This window comes from Pinus tabuliformis, chromosome 4_1 (assembly GCF_031772625.1).
Source record: "Pinus tabuliformis cultivar Carrire ecotype Pingquan chromosome 4_1, CPIR1, whole genome shotgun sequence".
In the NCBI taxonomy this organism is placed as follows: Eukaryota; Viridiplantae; Streptophyta; class Pinopsida; order Pinales; family Pinaceae; genus Pinus; species Pinus tabuliformis.
The window spans coordinates 143,179,675-143,195,728 of NC_142303.1; the positions used below are offsets into that span (position 1 = coordinate 143,179,675).

General features: G+C 38.7%; 1 protein-coding gene across 2 annotated transcripts in view; it reads right to left on the bottom strand.

Annotated features, from left to right (window-relative positions):
- Window positions 1–16,054, bottom strand: part of LOC149174612 (amino-acid permease BAT1 homolog) — a 360,103-nt gene that overhangs the window by 48,694 nt on the left and 295,355 nt on the right. The window contains exons 7-9 of one of the 2 annotated variants that reach the window (XM_089422640.1): window positions 13,916–13,987; window positions 13,698–13,804; window positions 13,361–13,490 (exon numbers count right to left, since the gene is read on the bottom strand). In XM_089422640.1, coding sequence (XP_089278766.1) covers window positions 13,361–13,490; window positions 13,698–13,804; window positions 13,916–13,987 — 309 coding nt within the window. Of the gene's footprint in view, window positions 1–13,360; window positions 13,491–13,697; window positions 13,988–16,054 lie in introns of both variants that reach the window. The other variant, XM_089422639.1, reaches the window with a different exon arrangement.

Below are 16,054 nucleotides of genomic sequence, written 5' to 3' on the forward strand. Positions count from 1 at the left end.
CGGTATGGTGTCGAACTCTTTCCTTTTGCAGGCTTGCTCTAGACTGAAAATGTCTATTTCACCGAGATCAAAGCTTTCTGGTTCTTCTTCCATTAAACTTTGCTGACTGCTTCCCTCCGGATGGGTTGGTGGCTGAGAAGGTTCTGCTGATGTATCATCGATGTCCATAATTTTGTCAGACCACAGGGCTTTGTTCTGAACAGGGTTGGTGTTGTCTGAGGCAGGCTTTTCAGAGGTATGGGCATTCAATGGATGACTGGTTTTAGAGTGGATAAGAGTGGGGGATAGATGGGTGGATGGAACAGAGCTTGGCTTTGCTGTCATAGGTGTAACTGATTCAGGCTATTCTAGATTTGTCAGAATATCAAAGCTGTTGCTGGAGGATGGCAAATCAGAAGATGGAGCAGTGTTTTTTGGTACTGAGGGAGGTTTTTTGGTATGCCTTTTCCTGCTGGCTACCTTGGTGAACCCTTCTGGATCAGATTTGTTTCCATTTTCTGTGGTTTTAGGAGGCATGTTTAAGGGACAGTCACGAAAGAGGTGACCATGGGCATGGCATCTCCTACATCTGAAGGGTACATGTTCATATTCAAGGGGTTGAATCCATTCAAAGTCATCATGTAGAAGACTTACCGAGTCCGGGAGCGCATGGCCTAGCTTCATGTAAACACAGATCCGTGCGTAGGATGTGTATCGTCGAAGCTTGGTTTCCTCCGCTGCCTTTATGAACTCGCCTAATCCATTGCCAATGGTTGTTAGTGAGTCCTCGTCCCAGTATTCCAGTGGAAGCGAGTACATGCAGATCCAAACTGGCGCCCAGCTGAAATCTTCCTTATCTGGGTTAAATCTTTCGACCCAATCTCATAAATAAAGACCTATTGCATTGAAGAAATAGGGTCCTGCATCTAGAACACAATTCCGGTCTTCAAGGCTGTTGAAGATGGCTGTGAAGAAGACCTTAAGGCCTAGCTGTAGAGTTACATGACCTTTGGGCTTCCTGTTGACCTCTATTGGTCAACTTCCCATGCAGTACACCCTCTTTTCTTGGCAGAAAGGGGTAGCACCTGAACGACGTGTCCGTGCCAGCCTACAGTCATCAGCAGCTTGATCATTTCAATTGTAAACCCAGTCTGCATGTATGAATTGTAAATAATCTAAGCAGATCAGAGTCATGTATGTAAAATTGCCTAGGTGGACCTAACTTTCTATGATAATCTATGTCCCGGAAGGTTTTTCGTCTCACCGATCCATGGATCGGCAGAGTTTTCCTTCAAACCTGACCCCAAAGCCGGGATGGATTTTGTCATTAGAACTTTAGGAGAATCCTAGTGTGTTAATATGCTAGATTATAGTTGTGTCGCAGAACTGGGTGATTTATGAGGGTCTGTGTTAAGTGGGCTTGTCCCCTTGAGATGTAAGTTGTAAAAGTCATGATGTAATGTGTCTTGAGGGTCGAAAAATGTTTTAAATCCCCCTCGTGAGTCCTAAGTCCTAGGTCCTGGGTGATGTTTCCAAAGGTTTAGTTCGATGATCCATTTAAAAAATGAAATAAAATAATAAAATAAATAAAAATTTTAAAAAATGAAATAAATAAAAAATAATAAAAAACAAATTAAAAATTTAAAAAATAATAATAAAATAATAAATAATTTAAAAATTTAAAAAAATGAAATAAATAAAAACTAATAAAAAAAAAAATTAAAATTTTAAAAATTTAAAAAATAATAATAAAATAATAAATAATAAAAAAATTTTAAAATTTTAAAAAATGAAATAAATAAAAAATAATAATTTTTTTTTTTTTTAAATTTAAAAAATAATAATAAAATAATAAATAATAAGAAATTTAAAAAATAATAATAAAAAATTAATTGAATAAATCGACGGATGAGATCAAGAGATGTCTTGATCTTCATCAACGGTCGAGATCATTTCTACATGGATCATTCGAACTAGCCGTTGGGATCATTTCCTTTATATAGGGTCTTAGGTGGTCATTTCAGATTCATTCGATCTGTGAGTCAGATACTGAAGAAGCTCTCTTGTAAATCTGTTTCTGGTTAATAAAGGAAGACTTTGGGGTCCATATCTTGCTGGTGTTACTCTCTTGGAATGCTGTGAGATCATTTCATTTTCTGCATATGTTATTTTCAGCCATTAATAATAGCTTTTTGTAGAGTATTGTGAGCACAGGTATCTTGTTCACTTGCTGGGGTTTGAGTGTTGTTAGGGTTTCTGAAGTAATGGCAGGTATCTCCATTACTGTTTGAGATCTAGCAGCATTTTTGCCCTCTTTGTTGACGGTTGTTTTGAGCTGTGCAGAAAACATTTTCTGAAGGAAATTTGTGGGCGTTCGGGGAAGTTCTCGGCTGAACCAACCAACTCCCGCAAGCATTTTTTGTTGAGCCCAGTTGGATTTGATCCTGGGTCTATCATTCGGTTTTATTTTTCTGATCTGCATGAGAGATTTTCTGAAGTTTTTTCACAGTGACAATCTGAAATTTCTTTTCTTTAAAATAATTTCTGTGCTTACTGCTGAAATCTGGCTGTTAAGGGGCCAAATCTGTACATTAAATTAGCTGATCTAGGGTTTCCAAAATTTTGCTTATATACAGATTTCAGATTAAGGTTTTGTTTTCTTTGTGTTTACAGGTATAGGGTTTTGTTTCCTTAAAATCGCAGGCTCCTCATCAAAACTGCCAAGCTTTGGACGAGTTCTGAGATCTAAATTTTCAAGTCGAGATGCGAAATTGATATCTGGTTAATGGTTATGATTCTTTTTTTTGAAAATTCTCAATTGCTGGATATCGTTTTGGTCATTTTAAGAGCATTGTGATTTAGCTGATGACAAATGATTGCTGTTCACGGTTTATTTCTCTATATCATCCAACAAGTGATCATCTTAACCATAATCTCTTAAGGCACTGGTCTGCTCAATTAATCAAATCAATCAAGTGCTTTTTCATATCGTATCTCGTGTCTCCCAACCAACTGGTCGACAGTTGGTCTCATCATCTCACAGGGTCTACCCCCCTTAGCCGCGGGAGACATGCTTAAACGGAGGGATCGGGGATCAGAGTGACAGCCCCTGGTCTGAGCGTTGTCGTGTCAATCCGCGCGACAACATTTTTTGGCGCCGTTGCCGGGGATAGAGTTTTTCTGTCCTTGGTGTTTCAACGACTTTTCATCATTCATCGTTCATCTTTTTATCATTCATTTGAGCCGGCAACGCCAACATTTTTTGGCGCCGTTGCCAGGGACAGAGTTTTTCCTGTTCCTGTTTTTCATCGACATTCATCTTCTCATCTTCTCATTTGAGCTGGCAGATTCAATATTTTTGGCATCTTTTCATCCCATATCAGCAGCATCTCTTGGGTTTGTTTCTTGTTTGGGTGGCGACTCCATTTTCTTATTTTTCCCAGACAAGAAGCCTGCCGCATATCTGTTTGTTGATTACTTCTTGGATCTTAGAATCAGATTTATTGTTCAAGTGGCGACTCCACTCCTTTCATCTTTTGATTTTCTTGAGCATAGATCTAGTTCTATCATCCATCTCATCCCTTATTATTCATCATGGATTATTCATGTAAACCATGTCGTTTTACTCACCGTCTCCATGATTTTCCGGAGGAGGCCCTTCCTGAATTACCTATTTTTTCAGATGGTGATCCAATCGCTGCTAAAAGGCATATTGACTTGTTTATTCGCATCATGACCATATATTGCAGACCCCCTCAGTTTAATCATGGCGATATCAAAATGCGTCTATTTGTCCTTTCTTTAGAAGATGATGCTTTGAATTGGTTTAACAATTTTCCTAAGGATTCTTTCACTTCTTTGGTTGATATTATCAATGCTTTTGAAGATAGATATTGTTATCCGGTCAGCTTGCCTTCTACCTCTAAAATTGTGCAACAGAATGAAAGTAATTTGATAAGCGGTCCAGCTGAAAGATCCCAAGACGATTCATCATGTCAGAACGTGTCATCCACCGGAAATATTGCAGATCAAGTTCATGATAGTGAAAAATCAGGGACAAATGACAACGAAAGGGAAGAGCAAAAGCAAATTTTACGAGATCTAATGATGCTGGTAAGAAATATGGAAATCAATCAAACTAATTATGTCAATGATGTGAAAACTTTATGCGCTCACCTGGAAAAACGTAATAGGGAGATTGAGGTCACGCAAAGTCACCATGCTAGAGAAATTGAGGCCATGAAAACTAAATATGAAACAGAAATTGGAAACATGCATAGCAAGATGTCAGTCTTAGAAGAGAATATGGTGACCATTAAAGCTGATCATGATAGGGGAATTGACTCTATGCAAAACAATTTATTAACTATGGATGAGGAAATGACTATCATAACGTTCAATCATAACAATCAGTTGGCTGACATGCAAGCGAATCATGAAGAAGAAATAAATTTCATGCAACATTGCTTGATGGACATAAAAGAAAAGAATGATAAAGTAATAAAACACATGCAAGAGCACCATGCCATACAAATCAGTGCTATAAGGGATGAATGCTCTAGACAGATAAATGCCATTAGAATACAGGTTCAAAGGTTTCAACAATTGGAAGATAAGAGAAACCAGCAAACATCAACAGATCAGGAGTCTTCTCATTTGCTGCAACAAGATTCATCTTATTATTGGGAGGTTGTTGATTCAATTGAAAGATGGTTGATTGAGGGTGATCCAGACAGACTTAAGAATGATAAAGATCAGATGCAAGATGAAGAAAGACATAGCACGCATATCTTACATACTTCATCTGATAGCTTTGAAACAGAAAGTACCAGGTCATTAGTAATTCAACCAGCCAGAAAGCAAAAACGCAAGAGAAAGAAAATGAGAAGAAGATTTGACGCATCAGACGGCCGCAAGCAGCTTGATTTTCGAATAGGAAAGAGTCCTACCATATGCAAAATGGGACATGGCACATCCGACAAGCAGCCGACAGATTTGCCTGAAAGCAGGCAAATGCTCAGTATGCACTATATTGAACACATCTGATGCCGTAGGGCATCCTTTGTATCGTATTTCTAACCCTACTCCTTGTTTTTTCCGCATTTTCGTTTCTGCTTTAGATAGTTAATAAATGAAGAGCTTGTATCTTTATTGTGCTTAATGTATATGATGATTTTGGATGGACGCTACTTATTTTTGTGTTGTATGGATGCAGATTCTGGATTCTCACATTCCTGCAAGCAGCAACGTGTCCCCAAGTAGAGCCAGATGTTGACCTCTACTGGTCAACTTCCCATGCAGTACACCCTCTTTTCTTGGCAGAAAGGGGTAGCACCTGAACGACGTGTCCGTGCCAGCCTACAGTCATCAGCAGCTTGATCATTTCAATTGTAAACCCAGTCTGCATGTATGAATTGTAAATAATCTAAGCAGATCAGAGTCATGTATGTAAAATTGCCTAGGTGGACCTAACTTTCTATGATAATCTATGTCCCAGAAGGTTTTTCGTCTCACCGATCCATGGATCGGCAGAGTTTTCCTTCAAACCTGACCCCAAAGCCGGGATGGATTTTGTCATTAGAACTTTAGGAGAATCCTAGTGTGTTAATATGCTAGATTATAGTTGTGTCGCAGAACTAGGTGATTTATGAGGGTCTGTGTTAAGTGGGCTTGTCCCCTTGAGATGTAAGTTGTAAAAGTCATGATGTAATGTGTCTTGAGGGTCGAAAAATGTTTTAAATCCCCTCGTGAGTCCTAAGTCCTAGGTCCTGGGTGATGTTTCCAAAGGTTTAGTTCGATGATCCATTTAAAAAATGAAATAAAATAATAAAATAAATAAAAATTTTAAAAAATGAAATAAATAAAAAATAATAAAAAACAAATTAAAAATTTAAAAAATAATAATAAAATAATAAATAATTTAAAAATTTAAAAATTTAAAAAAATGAAATAAATAAAAAATAATAAAAAAAAAAAAATTAAAATTTTAAAAATTTAAAAAATAATAATAAAATAATAAATAATAAAAAAATTTAAAAATTTTAAAATTTTAAAAAATGAAATAAATAAAAAATAATAATTTTTTTTTTTTAAATTTAAAAAATAATAATAAAATAATAAATAATAAGAAATTTAAAAAATAATAATAAAAAATTAATTGAATAAATCGACGGATGAGATCAAGAGATGTCTTGATCTTCATCAACGGTCGAGATCATTTCTACATGGATCATTCGAACTAGCCGTTGGGATCATTTCCTTTATATAGGGTCTTAGGTGGTCATTTCAGATTCATTCGATCTGTGAGTCAGATACTGAAGAAGCTCTCTTGTAAATCTGTTTCTGGTTAATAAAGGAAGACTTTGGGGTCCATATCTTGCTGGTGTTACTCTCTTGGAATGCTGTGAGATCATTTCATTTTCTGCATATGTTATTTTCAGCCATTAATAATAGCTTTTCGTAGAGTATTGTGAGCACAGGTATCTTGTTCACTTGCTGGGGTTTGAGTGCTGTTAGGGTTTCTGAAGTAATGGCAGGTATCTCCATTACTGTTTGAGATCTAGCAGCATTTTTGCCCTCTTTGTTGACGGTTGTTTTCAGCTGTGCAGAAAACATTTTCTGAAGGAAATTTGTGGGCGTTCGGGGAAGTTCTCGGCTGAACCAGCCAACTCCCGCAAGCATATTTTTTGTTGAGCCCAGTTGGATTTGATCCTGGGTCTATCATTCGGTTTTATTTTTCTGATCTGCATGAGAGATTTTCTGAAGTTTTTTCACAGTGACAATCTGAAATTTCTTTTCTTTAAAATAATTTCTGTGCTTACTGCTGAAATCTGGCTGTTAAGGGGCCAAATCTGTACATTAAATTAGCTGATCTAGGGTTTCCAAAATTTTGCTTATATATAGATTTCAGATTAAGGTTTTGTTTTCTTTGTGTTTACAAGTATAGGGTTTTGTTTCCTTAAAATCGCAGGCTCCTCATCAAAACTGCCAAGCTTTGGACGAGTTCTGAGATCTAAATTTTCAAGTCGAGATGCGAAATTGATATCTGGTTAATGGTTATGATTTTTTTTTTTTTTTTTGAAAATTCTCAATTGCTGGATATCGTTTTGGTCATTTTAAGAGCATTGTGATTTAGCTGATGACAAATGATTGTTGTTCACGGTTTATTTCTCTATATCATCCAACAAGTGATCATCTTAACCATAATCTCTTAAGGCACTGGTCTGCTCAATTAATCAAATCAATCAAGTGCTTTTTCATATCGTATCTCGTGTCTCCCAACCAACTGGTCGACAGTTGGTCTCATCATCTTACAGGGTCTACCCCCCTTAGCCGCGGGAGACAGGCTTAAACGGAGGGATCGGGGATCAGAGTGACAGCCCCCGGTCTGAGCGTTGTCGTGTCAATCCGCGCGACAACACTTCCATTAGAGGTGATCCAGCCTTGCAGGGCTTTTTCAGTAGGCCAGTAACCGATGAATTTTCCAATCAAGGCATGGTCTTTCATAAATTGTATTTGCGCATTGATCCGGTGACTAGGTAGCTCGATCTTGGGCCTTTTTGTGGCAATGGGCTTGCATGTGGACGATGAAGTTTTCTTTGGTTTTCAAAATGTTGCTTGTTTATCCTCCTTCTCGTATCCCAGATCTTCTTGTCCGTTCTTCTCCAGCTGCTGCACAGGCCGTACCTCTGGCTTCTCTGCATTCTCAGTTCTTCTCTCATTTGGGTTTTCCTGATTGTAATCTTTGGGGGGAGGCGCTGATGCCTCCCCTGTTGGACTGTTCATTGTCCTTTGCATCCAGAAGCACAGAGACAGTCCTGGCGAAAGTTCTGTTTGGGCCTGAGAGGCTACTTGCTCAGACTGTGTGCCGTGGAAGGGTTTGTCAGAAACCCTAGTTCCTTAGTTCGCCATTTTCCTCCAGAGTGATCTAACTCCGTATGCCAACCATTTTTGTTATTCACAACATATAATCTCACATATTGCAGCCAAGGGAACGACCAAATAAATGTTAGATGCTCTCTCCACGCTATACCAGGGTACTTCCGAGCAGCGGAAGATGTTCCTAGAGGAGAAGTTGAGATGCATCAAAATGCAGAAGGGGGAAGGCATAGATCGCTTCCTCAGCAAGATTCAGGAGGTCCGAGACCAGCTTGCAACTATTGGGGCAGTGCCTCAACCAATAGAGCTAGTGAGATTGGCAGTGAATAGTGTCTCTGAGGAGTGGCAAGTTTTCATCCAAAGTATATTGGATAGAGACAAGCTACCAGAATGGGACAGGATGTGATCAGACTTGCAGCAGGAGGAATTGAGATGAGCTTTGCTGAAGAGCTCCATCAGTGGTAGTAGTAGCAGCGAATCGAAGGTGTTGAAGGAGGAGGAGAATCTGGCCCTTGCATCTACGGGTCCTAGTCAAGGGCAGGGGGAGCAATGAAAGAAGAAGGACCTATCTAAGGTCAAGTGCTTCAGGTGTAGCGAGTTTGGATGCTACAGCACCCAGTGTCCTCTTAGAAAGAAGGACAAAGAGGAGATGCAAAACCAGGCAACAACACATGTTGAGATAGATAGGTTGTCCTCCAGGTTGGAGGAAGACTTCGCTATGATGGCCCACATACCTCCAGGAGTGAGGTGGGGTGACTTGGAGTTGTAGCCCCAGAGAGCTACAGAGATTGGGCAAGGTCCTTGAGGAGTCCACCTCATGGATCATTACCTTGCTACGGGGGGGCCACAGTATTAAGTAGCAGGATGTATCAATGGCAGTTGATGCAACCAGTACTAGAGTGACAATTGCAGTGACTAGTTGCAGTCAGATGTTGGGGAGCACAGTGCAGAGTTCGCAGCATTGCAGAGTGGCACAGTGTAGAGTCAATAGCAACACAGATTCATTGGTGGACAGTGCAGTAGCTAGTAGCAGTCAAGACTCGAGATACAAATGCATCATACTGAACACAGTTGATTCAGTATTTTGAATGTTTTTCAACTACAGTAGTTGAAGTTGTAGCAACAACATATGAGAGGGAGTTAAGTGCAAATGCAGTGCTAGTAGCAGTATGGCAGTGTCAGCAGCAACACAGATGCAACATCAGAGTTGCGTAGTATGCCTAGACATCAACAACATGATAGGAGGTGATACAAAGACAAGGTATTGTGGCAGAATGTGCAACACTAGAGAGAACACAATCCTCGCGAAGAAGGAGTGTTAGTTTTTGTAGCATCGGATGTGTTCTATCCATGACATTTGGTGGAGAGGCTAGAATACATGAGATCTCCAAAACTCAGAAATCGTTCCTGGAAATTCCACTTAGAGATGACTTAATTAGATTATTAACCTATTTTTTAATATTTCCTATGTCTAAATTTAGGAAAATTGATTAATTAATCAGAATTAATTAAGTCAAGATGAGAATGTTGATTTTTGGTAGCATCAGATGCGCTCTAAGTCTCAAAGTTTACAGGGAGGCTTTTGTTTTTGCCATTTGCTTTGGCATCCTCTTTCTTATGTCCTCTACTGTGGCTTCTCTCTGAACCTCTGTTATGACTATCAGTAGTCATCTTCTTCTCCTCTTTCTTCATGAGCTCCTCTGCAACAAGCCTCTGCAACAACTAGTCCTCCTTGCTGCAATCTTACCTCACTAAGCTCTCCTCACTCAGTCTTTTGGTAAGCATAGGTCCTCTGTCTGGAACCTCTTCTTGAGCAACACCTTTGCTCCTTCTAGGCTTCTGCAATCTCTCACTCTCTCTTGAGAACACTTCAGTTGTCCTCTCTATCCAATTTCTTGTTGGATTCTTCAGGTTCACTGCCACTTCTCCTTCAGAGTATTTGCCTTACTCTGCCTTCAAGAATGCATCTAGTTCTCCTCTCACAGCTTCTCTTGTTGTCCTTTGCTGAGATATTTTTATCTGCAACAAACAATCTTCAATTCAACTTTGAGATAAAAACACACTGTCTTACCTTCAAGATCTATGCATGATCTTGCTTCACCATTCTTCTGCACTTTGAATGGCTTGTCTTCTGTTTGGTCTCCAAGTCCTCTTTCCTTCAGAACTTGCATTAAATAATCTTGCTTTCTTTTTTCTTCAAGGATTCCTCTGTTCCTGTCTATTCCCCCGAGAACTTCAAAAGTTCCCCTTACTGATTACAAATCTGCTCTGATTACAAATATTCTGCTCTGATACCACTAATGATGCATGACTCCCCGGAATATAACCATACTTAGCCAAACTAATTCTAGGGTTACCCAGCATATACCCACAGTGTACATTAATATGCATAAGCACATGTATTTAACTCTACAATGGAGTCAAATCTTCATACAGAAAATGGTTAAGGCCCTCTTATACAGTTCCTTTGTATCGGAACCAATCACCCCTTCTAAGCCTTTCTATCGGGACATTATAACCCTTCATAACATTCATACAACCCTTTAAGCCCGCATATATATATTCAACCCATTTATAATTGGACTTAACCACAAAACCTTCTCAACTGCATGTATATAACCTTTTCTTCTTAACATTGGTTATATATGGTTAATACATACAAACTTACCCATCGGCGCTATTTCTCTTTATGAACCATTTACAAAGGAAAAACATACGTAAACAAACCTTTCAGCCTTTAGTACGGTCTTGACACGCTTCACGAGGTCCCACCTTTATCGCTGATCGCAATCGCTATCAGCTCCTCCCCGGCACCATAGATATGTCTCCCTTCCGATATGTGACTATTAGAACACATATGTTGGTGTTTCTACATTATAATCGGACCATATAACTATCGAAGCCATATAACTATCGCAATACAAAGGATTTAATGGGAAAAGCCCCGCCGGAACTCAAATCTTATAGACCCGACACTATAAACTCCGTCAGGTCCGTATCTTTCCACGACACTCTCCTCCGAACTCCGATCGGCAATCGCTATATCGGAGTTTCGGCCATCGGCGTGTTGCATTCCATCGCACTGTCCCTTTACATCTCCGACTTCCGACTTGTGATTAGATCTGGTCCTGATCCAACGGTCCACGATCAATCGCGATCGCTCATCGCAACTACCCAAAGCTCGGTTCCAATAGCTCTAAAAGGTTTGCCGCTGATGCGATCAAATCTCGGTCGTTGATCTATGAGATCTAACGGTTGCTGTGCGCCGATACTTAACTTTTCTGTTCTTCCTTTCACTTGGTTTTCTTCCATTATTTCTTCGATTTTCCTTTGTGATTGAGTTTCTTCAAAACTCCCGTCCTTCGCTGTTTCCGCTGCGCGACTCCTCTTCGCTTCTCCGCTCTTCTCTTTACTTATGTTTTTGCTATCTTCTCAGCGTTTCTCTATGGGTTTGGGTTGTTTCCTCAGGGTTTCATTCTTCCGCTTCTGCTCAACTTCTCTCCTCAGCGAACCTTCACTTCGCTACTTCTTCAGAGCTTCACTCTGTTCATCAATTGGATTCAATGACCCATTTACGATTCCTCAGAATCATTCTCCTCTCTGCGTTCCACTTGGATTCTGTCTCGCCCAATTTCACTTCGTTGTTCTGCTCGAACAATCCTCAATGTCTCCTCTGCGTGTCCTCTGAACTCTGCCTGCAACCACTTTACAAAACCTACGAGTTGACACAGTAATCAATCATAAACACTCGACTCACGCATATGGCACACTCAGAATCGAATTCCTCCTCTATATAAAAACATAAAAATAATTGATTACATTTGAGACTCTCAGTCTCTCACACACGCACAGTCCTGATTCTACTATTAGTGGCCTCTCTCTCAACTACTCTGCCCGTAGGCTTACATATCTCCAGAATGGTTCTGTTGAACTAATTCTGGGGTAAATCCTAGATTAACTCCTAAATCTAGTGAACTAACTCCTAGATACACTCTGTCCACTTCTACTCTAATTAATTCCTAAAAGCCCTCTCTTGTTCCTTGAATCATGGAACTGTTTAAGAGTCCTAATTGACTTTAGACTCTTTTGTCATTATTCCCACTCATGTTCTCATTTATTTGAGAGCATTTACATATTCTCCCATTATCTAATTAAATCAATTAAAAGGCCTAAATTACATTAACTTGAGACTTAGGAAAGCTATTTCCTAAAAATACATGACCCCTCTATGTCTATTTATTTACAATGATTTTCTCTTGGGTGAATGCTCCTGCATCAACTTCTCTAAGATATACTTGCGCTCAGCGTACCACCAAATTTGGGTGAGGAAGCAGGACATCCCCAAGACCACCTTTCACTGCCATTATGGACACTTTGAGTTCTTGGTGAGTTCTTTGTGAAACCTTGAGCATAAATTGTGTCTTTCTTGAAGAGTTCCTAGCGAGATCATTTCATGCATTAACCCTAGAATACCTATTATAAGTGATCTATTTCCTACCGGCACTCCTCCCATTGGTGAAAATCCATAAAGAGAAGGAGGTTTTGGCTGTTGTGACAGTGGGCCACTACCCCAATGTTTTTTCTTGGTCGAGTTTGCACCTTGTAGGGTTTGCCTATCCAAGGCCTGCTAGCTTTTGCGGAAAGAGAACCAAAATGCACTAGTACAATGGAGACTGCTGAGTACACCATGGATTTGTGTTATGCAGAATACTATACCTGAGAAATGGGTAGATTTAGCAGCAATGCTTGCATAAAGAGTAATAGTTTAGTGAATGTGGAAATGTGATTGAATCCTAGCATGTTATATTTATAAGTACCAACTGAATAATTAGTCAAGTAACCTGTAAACATTCATTGGGGGATATGGTGGTTTTTAATCTTTGAATGCTCCATGGAAAAGATTAAAACATCGGCAGGTTGGCCTTTTACCTAATGATGTGAAATCATGTTGCTCAATGACAAATGCAGGCCTCTTTGATCACAATGCAAGTTTAACTTGTACAGTTTACTAACATTCTTCAGTGAGTGGGCATGTTGATTCTGTTAGTTGCAACAATCTATTTAAACAGTGAAAAATTAAACCACATTTCTATGAGGTGGTGTTTCCTAGGAAAGAAATAATTTTCACATCTTTCATAGGCAATTGCGAACTTGTTTGTTGAAATTCCAAATGCCTAATAGAGACTATTATTATCTGTATCGTTCCAACTGTATCAGATCTGGTCTAGCAGCAAGCATTGAGGTGATCAGGCTTGCATTAATGCAGATAACTAATTTCAAAACACCTCAAGTGGGTGTGGATGAGGCAAGGTGCAGGTCATGGATGATTTGATGATATAGATATGTACCTATATTAATCAAAGAAATTTTAGATTTTTTCTTTTTATCAAACAAAGGATATTATTTTCAAGATAGCAGAACTGTTAGTATATTATGAGAGGACTAGTTTAAAAAGTCACAAAATTCCTACACTTTAAATTAAATGTAAGTCTTGTGTACTCACAGGAAGTGCCATGCAAAACGAAATGCCAGCTGAAAGCCAAACAGCATTCAAAGGCACCTCATGCTTATTCACTTTATGCCAGAATTCCGAGAATGGCATTGCTCCATCTCTAGAAAATGCATATGTCATTCTGTGATACAGTCAGATGTATGGTTGTTAGAGAGTTGATATTTTCCTCTAGCTTTCTCAACTACAATTGACACAAAATTCAAGCATCATCAAAAGAGGAAACTGTAAGATTGAAGCAATTTGGGAAAAGAAAAACATAAACAGCTGTAGAATATTTTTGTATCATCATTAATGAGATGTATCCAGAAAAATAATTTGATGTGTTAACCTCGAGTTACTTGTGACTGAGCCCATGCCACAAAAAAATATAGCCACGGCAACAACTCCCAGGCAAATTATTCCCCCAGTTCCATTTCCATATCTATTCTTGAATGACTGATAGAAAATTTCAGCAATTGCATAACCACCAGCATTATTTGTACTGCTCAAAAGATTGGGGATATTGGTAACTGCAAATGTTATACCAAGTATATAGCCCCAACCTACAATAATGGATAGAATGATGGCACTTATAATTCCATATGGTCCATTCTGGTCTGCACTTTTTGTTTCCTCCGTCTACAATGCAAAAAACAAAGTCACAGGATACAATTAACCTTGATGAGACAAGAAACGCCTCAATATAATTTTTTTAATTAAACATACAGAATTTCAATCCTTTCTGAACATCCAGCTTTAAAAAAATAATTTCATTCAGTTGAAACATTGTCCAGAGATACATTATTGGTGATTCTACGTGCAATTCATTCACTTGTTTACTGGTTGCAAAACAGAAATTACTTTGATACAGTTTAGGGAATACTCTTGTCATTCTTAGGGAAGTTGGTTTCTTGATTTCAGGCATGGCTTTCAAACTCATAGCCCAGAATTGAATGCATCCCTTTAAGTAAAATGAGGTTGCATTCCTATGAAGTATTGTGTCACATGCTTATTCCCACATTAGTCAGATGCAACTACATTGAAACTTTGCTGTTCGAGGAAGGTTCATGAGACTTAGCTAGTGAACATATGTTATGGTTGTAACTTAGTACACTATTGTACTTTATCTATTGTGTATTTTAGCACTTTATGTTTTGTATTTTTTAGCAACATGGTACATACTAATTACTCACCCATTTTAGGAAACCTAGTAAAAAAGAGATCACTCTCCCAAGGTTTTGTACTTTTGCAAATAGATAGCACAATGAGGAGTGTACCATATATGTACATTGTGATAATACTCTCTCTCTCTCTCTCGCACACACACACACAACAAGAATACTAAGGATCTTACAGGATCACCCCTTGGCATTAGAAATATATTGCAAGGATGTGGGCATAGAAGTTGTTACCACCAGAAAATGCATGTCTCATTTTGGATTTTCATGGGCTTTCCACTCTCACCGAGTATAGTGCAAGGTTATAGGTTGCAGGAGGAGATATTTGGAGGCCATGCACCTTGTGCTAGTTTGCTGGAGCACTAATCATCATTCAACGGAAGAACAAAGGTGTAGAAGTATTGTTGACTTCATAGAGACTTTTTAGGAGAAGTATCTCACCATGAGGTTTTCCATTTGGGCAGACTTGACACATATTCGAGGTTTAGAGCGTGACATGTCATAAGAAAAGTGATAAAGGAGCATAAAAGGAGAAACACCCTTCTTACAAATGTATTGTTATTGATCAAACTAGCATGGTTGCCAAAGTCCTACAGCCTGCTAAAATTGGTACACACAAAACAAGTGCCCATTGTCACCTTGGCACAAGTCCCCACTTTTTAATCCCAACTTCCTCCTTAAAAGCTATGGGAGGATTTCCTTAAATTAACTTCACCCAACCAAAGATTGATCAATGCCTTATGCGGGGCCTTGGGTGAAGGGAGGAGTTAATTGTTTGTTGTAATATTGATGTGGAAATGTAAAATATGCAGAAAATAAATGCAAATCAGCAATGTTAATCACTCAATAATGAATATAAATGGCATGTGAATAGTCCATGTGAGTGTAGCTTTAATACACTAACCAATTCTCTAAGTTATTTTTTATTTATACCTTTGGTTTGATGGGTTACTATGTTAACTTACTTCTTGTATCGTGTAATGTCCCCAACGCTTAGGAGACATAAGACAGGGTTTTGTTAGCCTAATAAGTTCTTGTAGGCTAATGCGGGGAAATTTTTAATAAGGGAACATAATTCGCCTAGAAAAAAACATTATAACTACTTAAGGGGTGAAAAAGGAAACATATCTGATGTAGAAATTATGGTGTATATTTGCAATTGCTCATGAAATTTTAATCAAAATCACAAGACACAAACATACTCTACTGCTCTGTGGAATTCAATTCACAATTTGGAACATCAATCACAAACATGCAATGAGAAATAACACACATGCACACAGTGTTTTTCCAGGGGAAAGAAATCTGCTAAAAACCCCTATGTCTGCTTGCATTAGTCAATGAATAGAGATGTATTACAATTGCTAGCTCAATTTGCGCTCAACCTGCAAGTGAATGACCTATCTCTCTGTTCACTAAGAAGCTCTAACCTAGACGTAGTCAATTTCTGCCTCAGCTTGAGTCCCTATTTCCTTGCGCAAATCCTGAGGAAATTTTTCCCCTATTATTTAGGTGTTTCCTCCAAAAT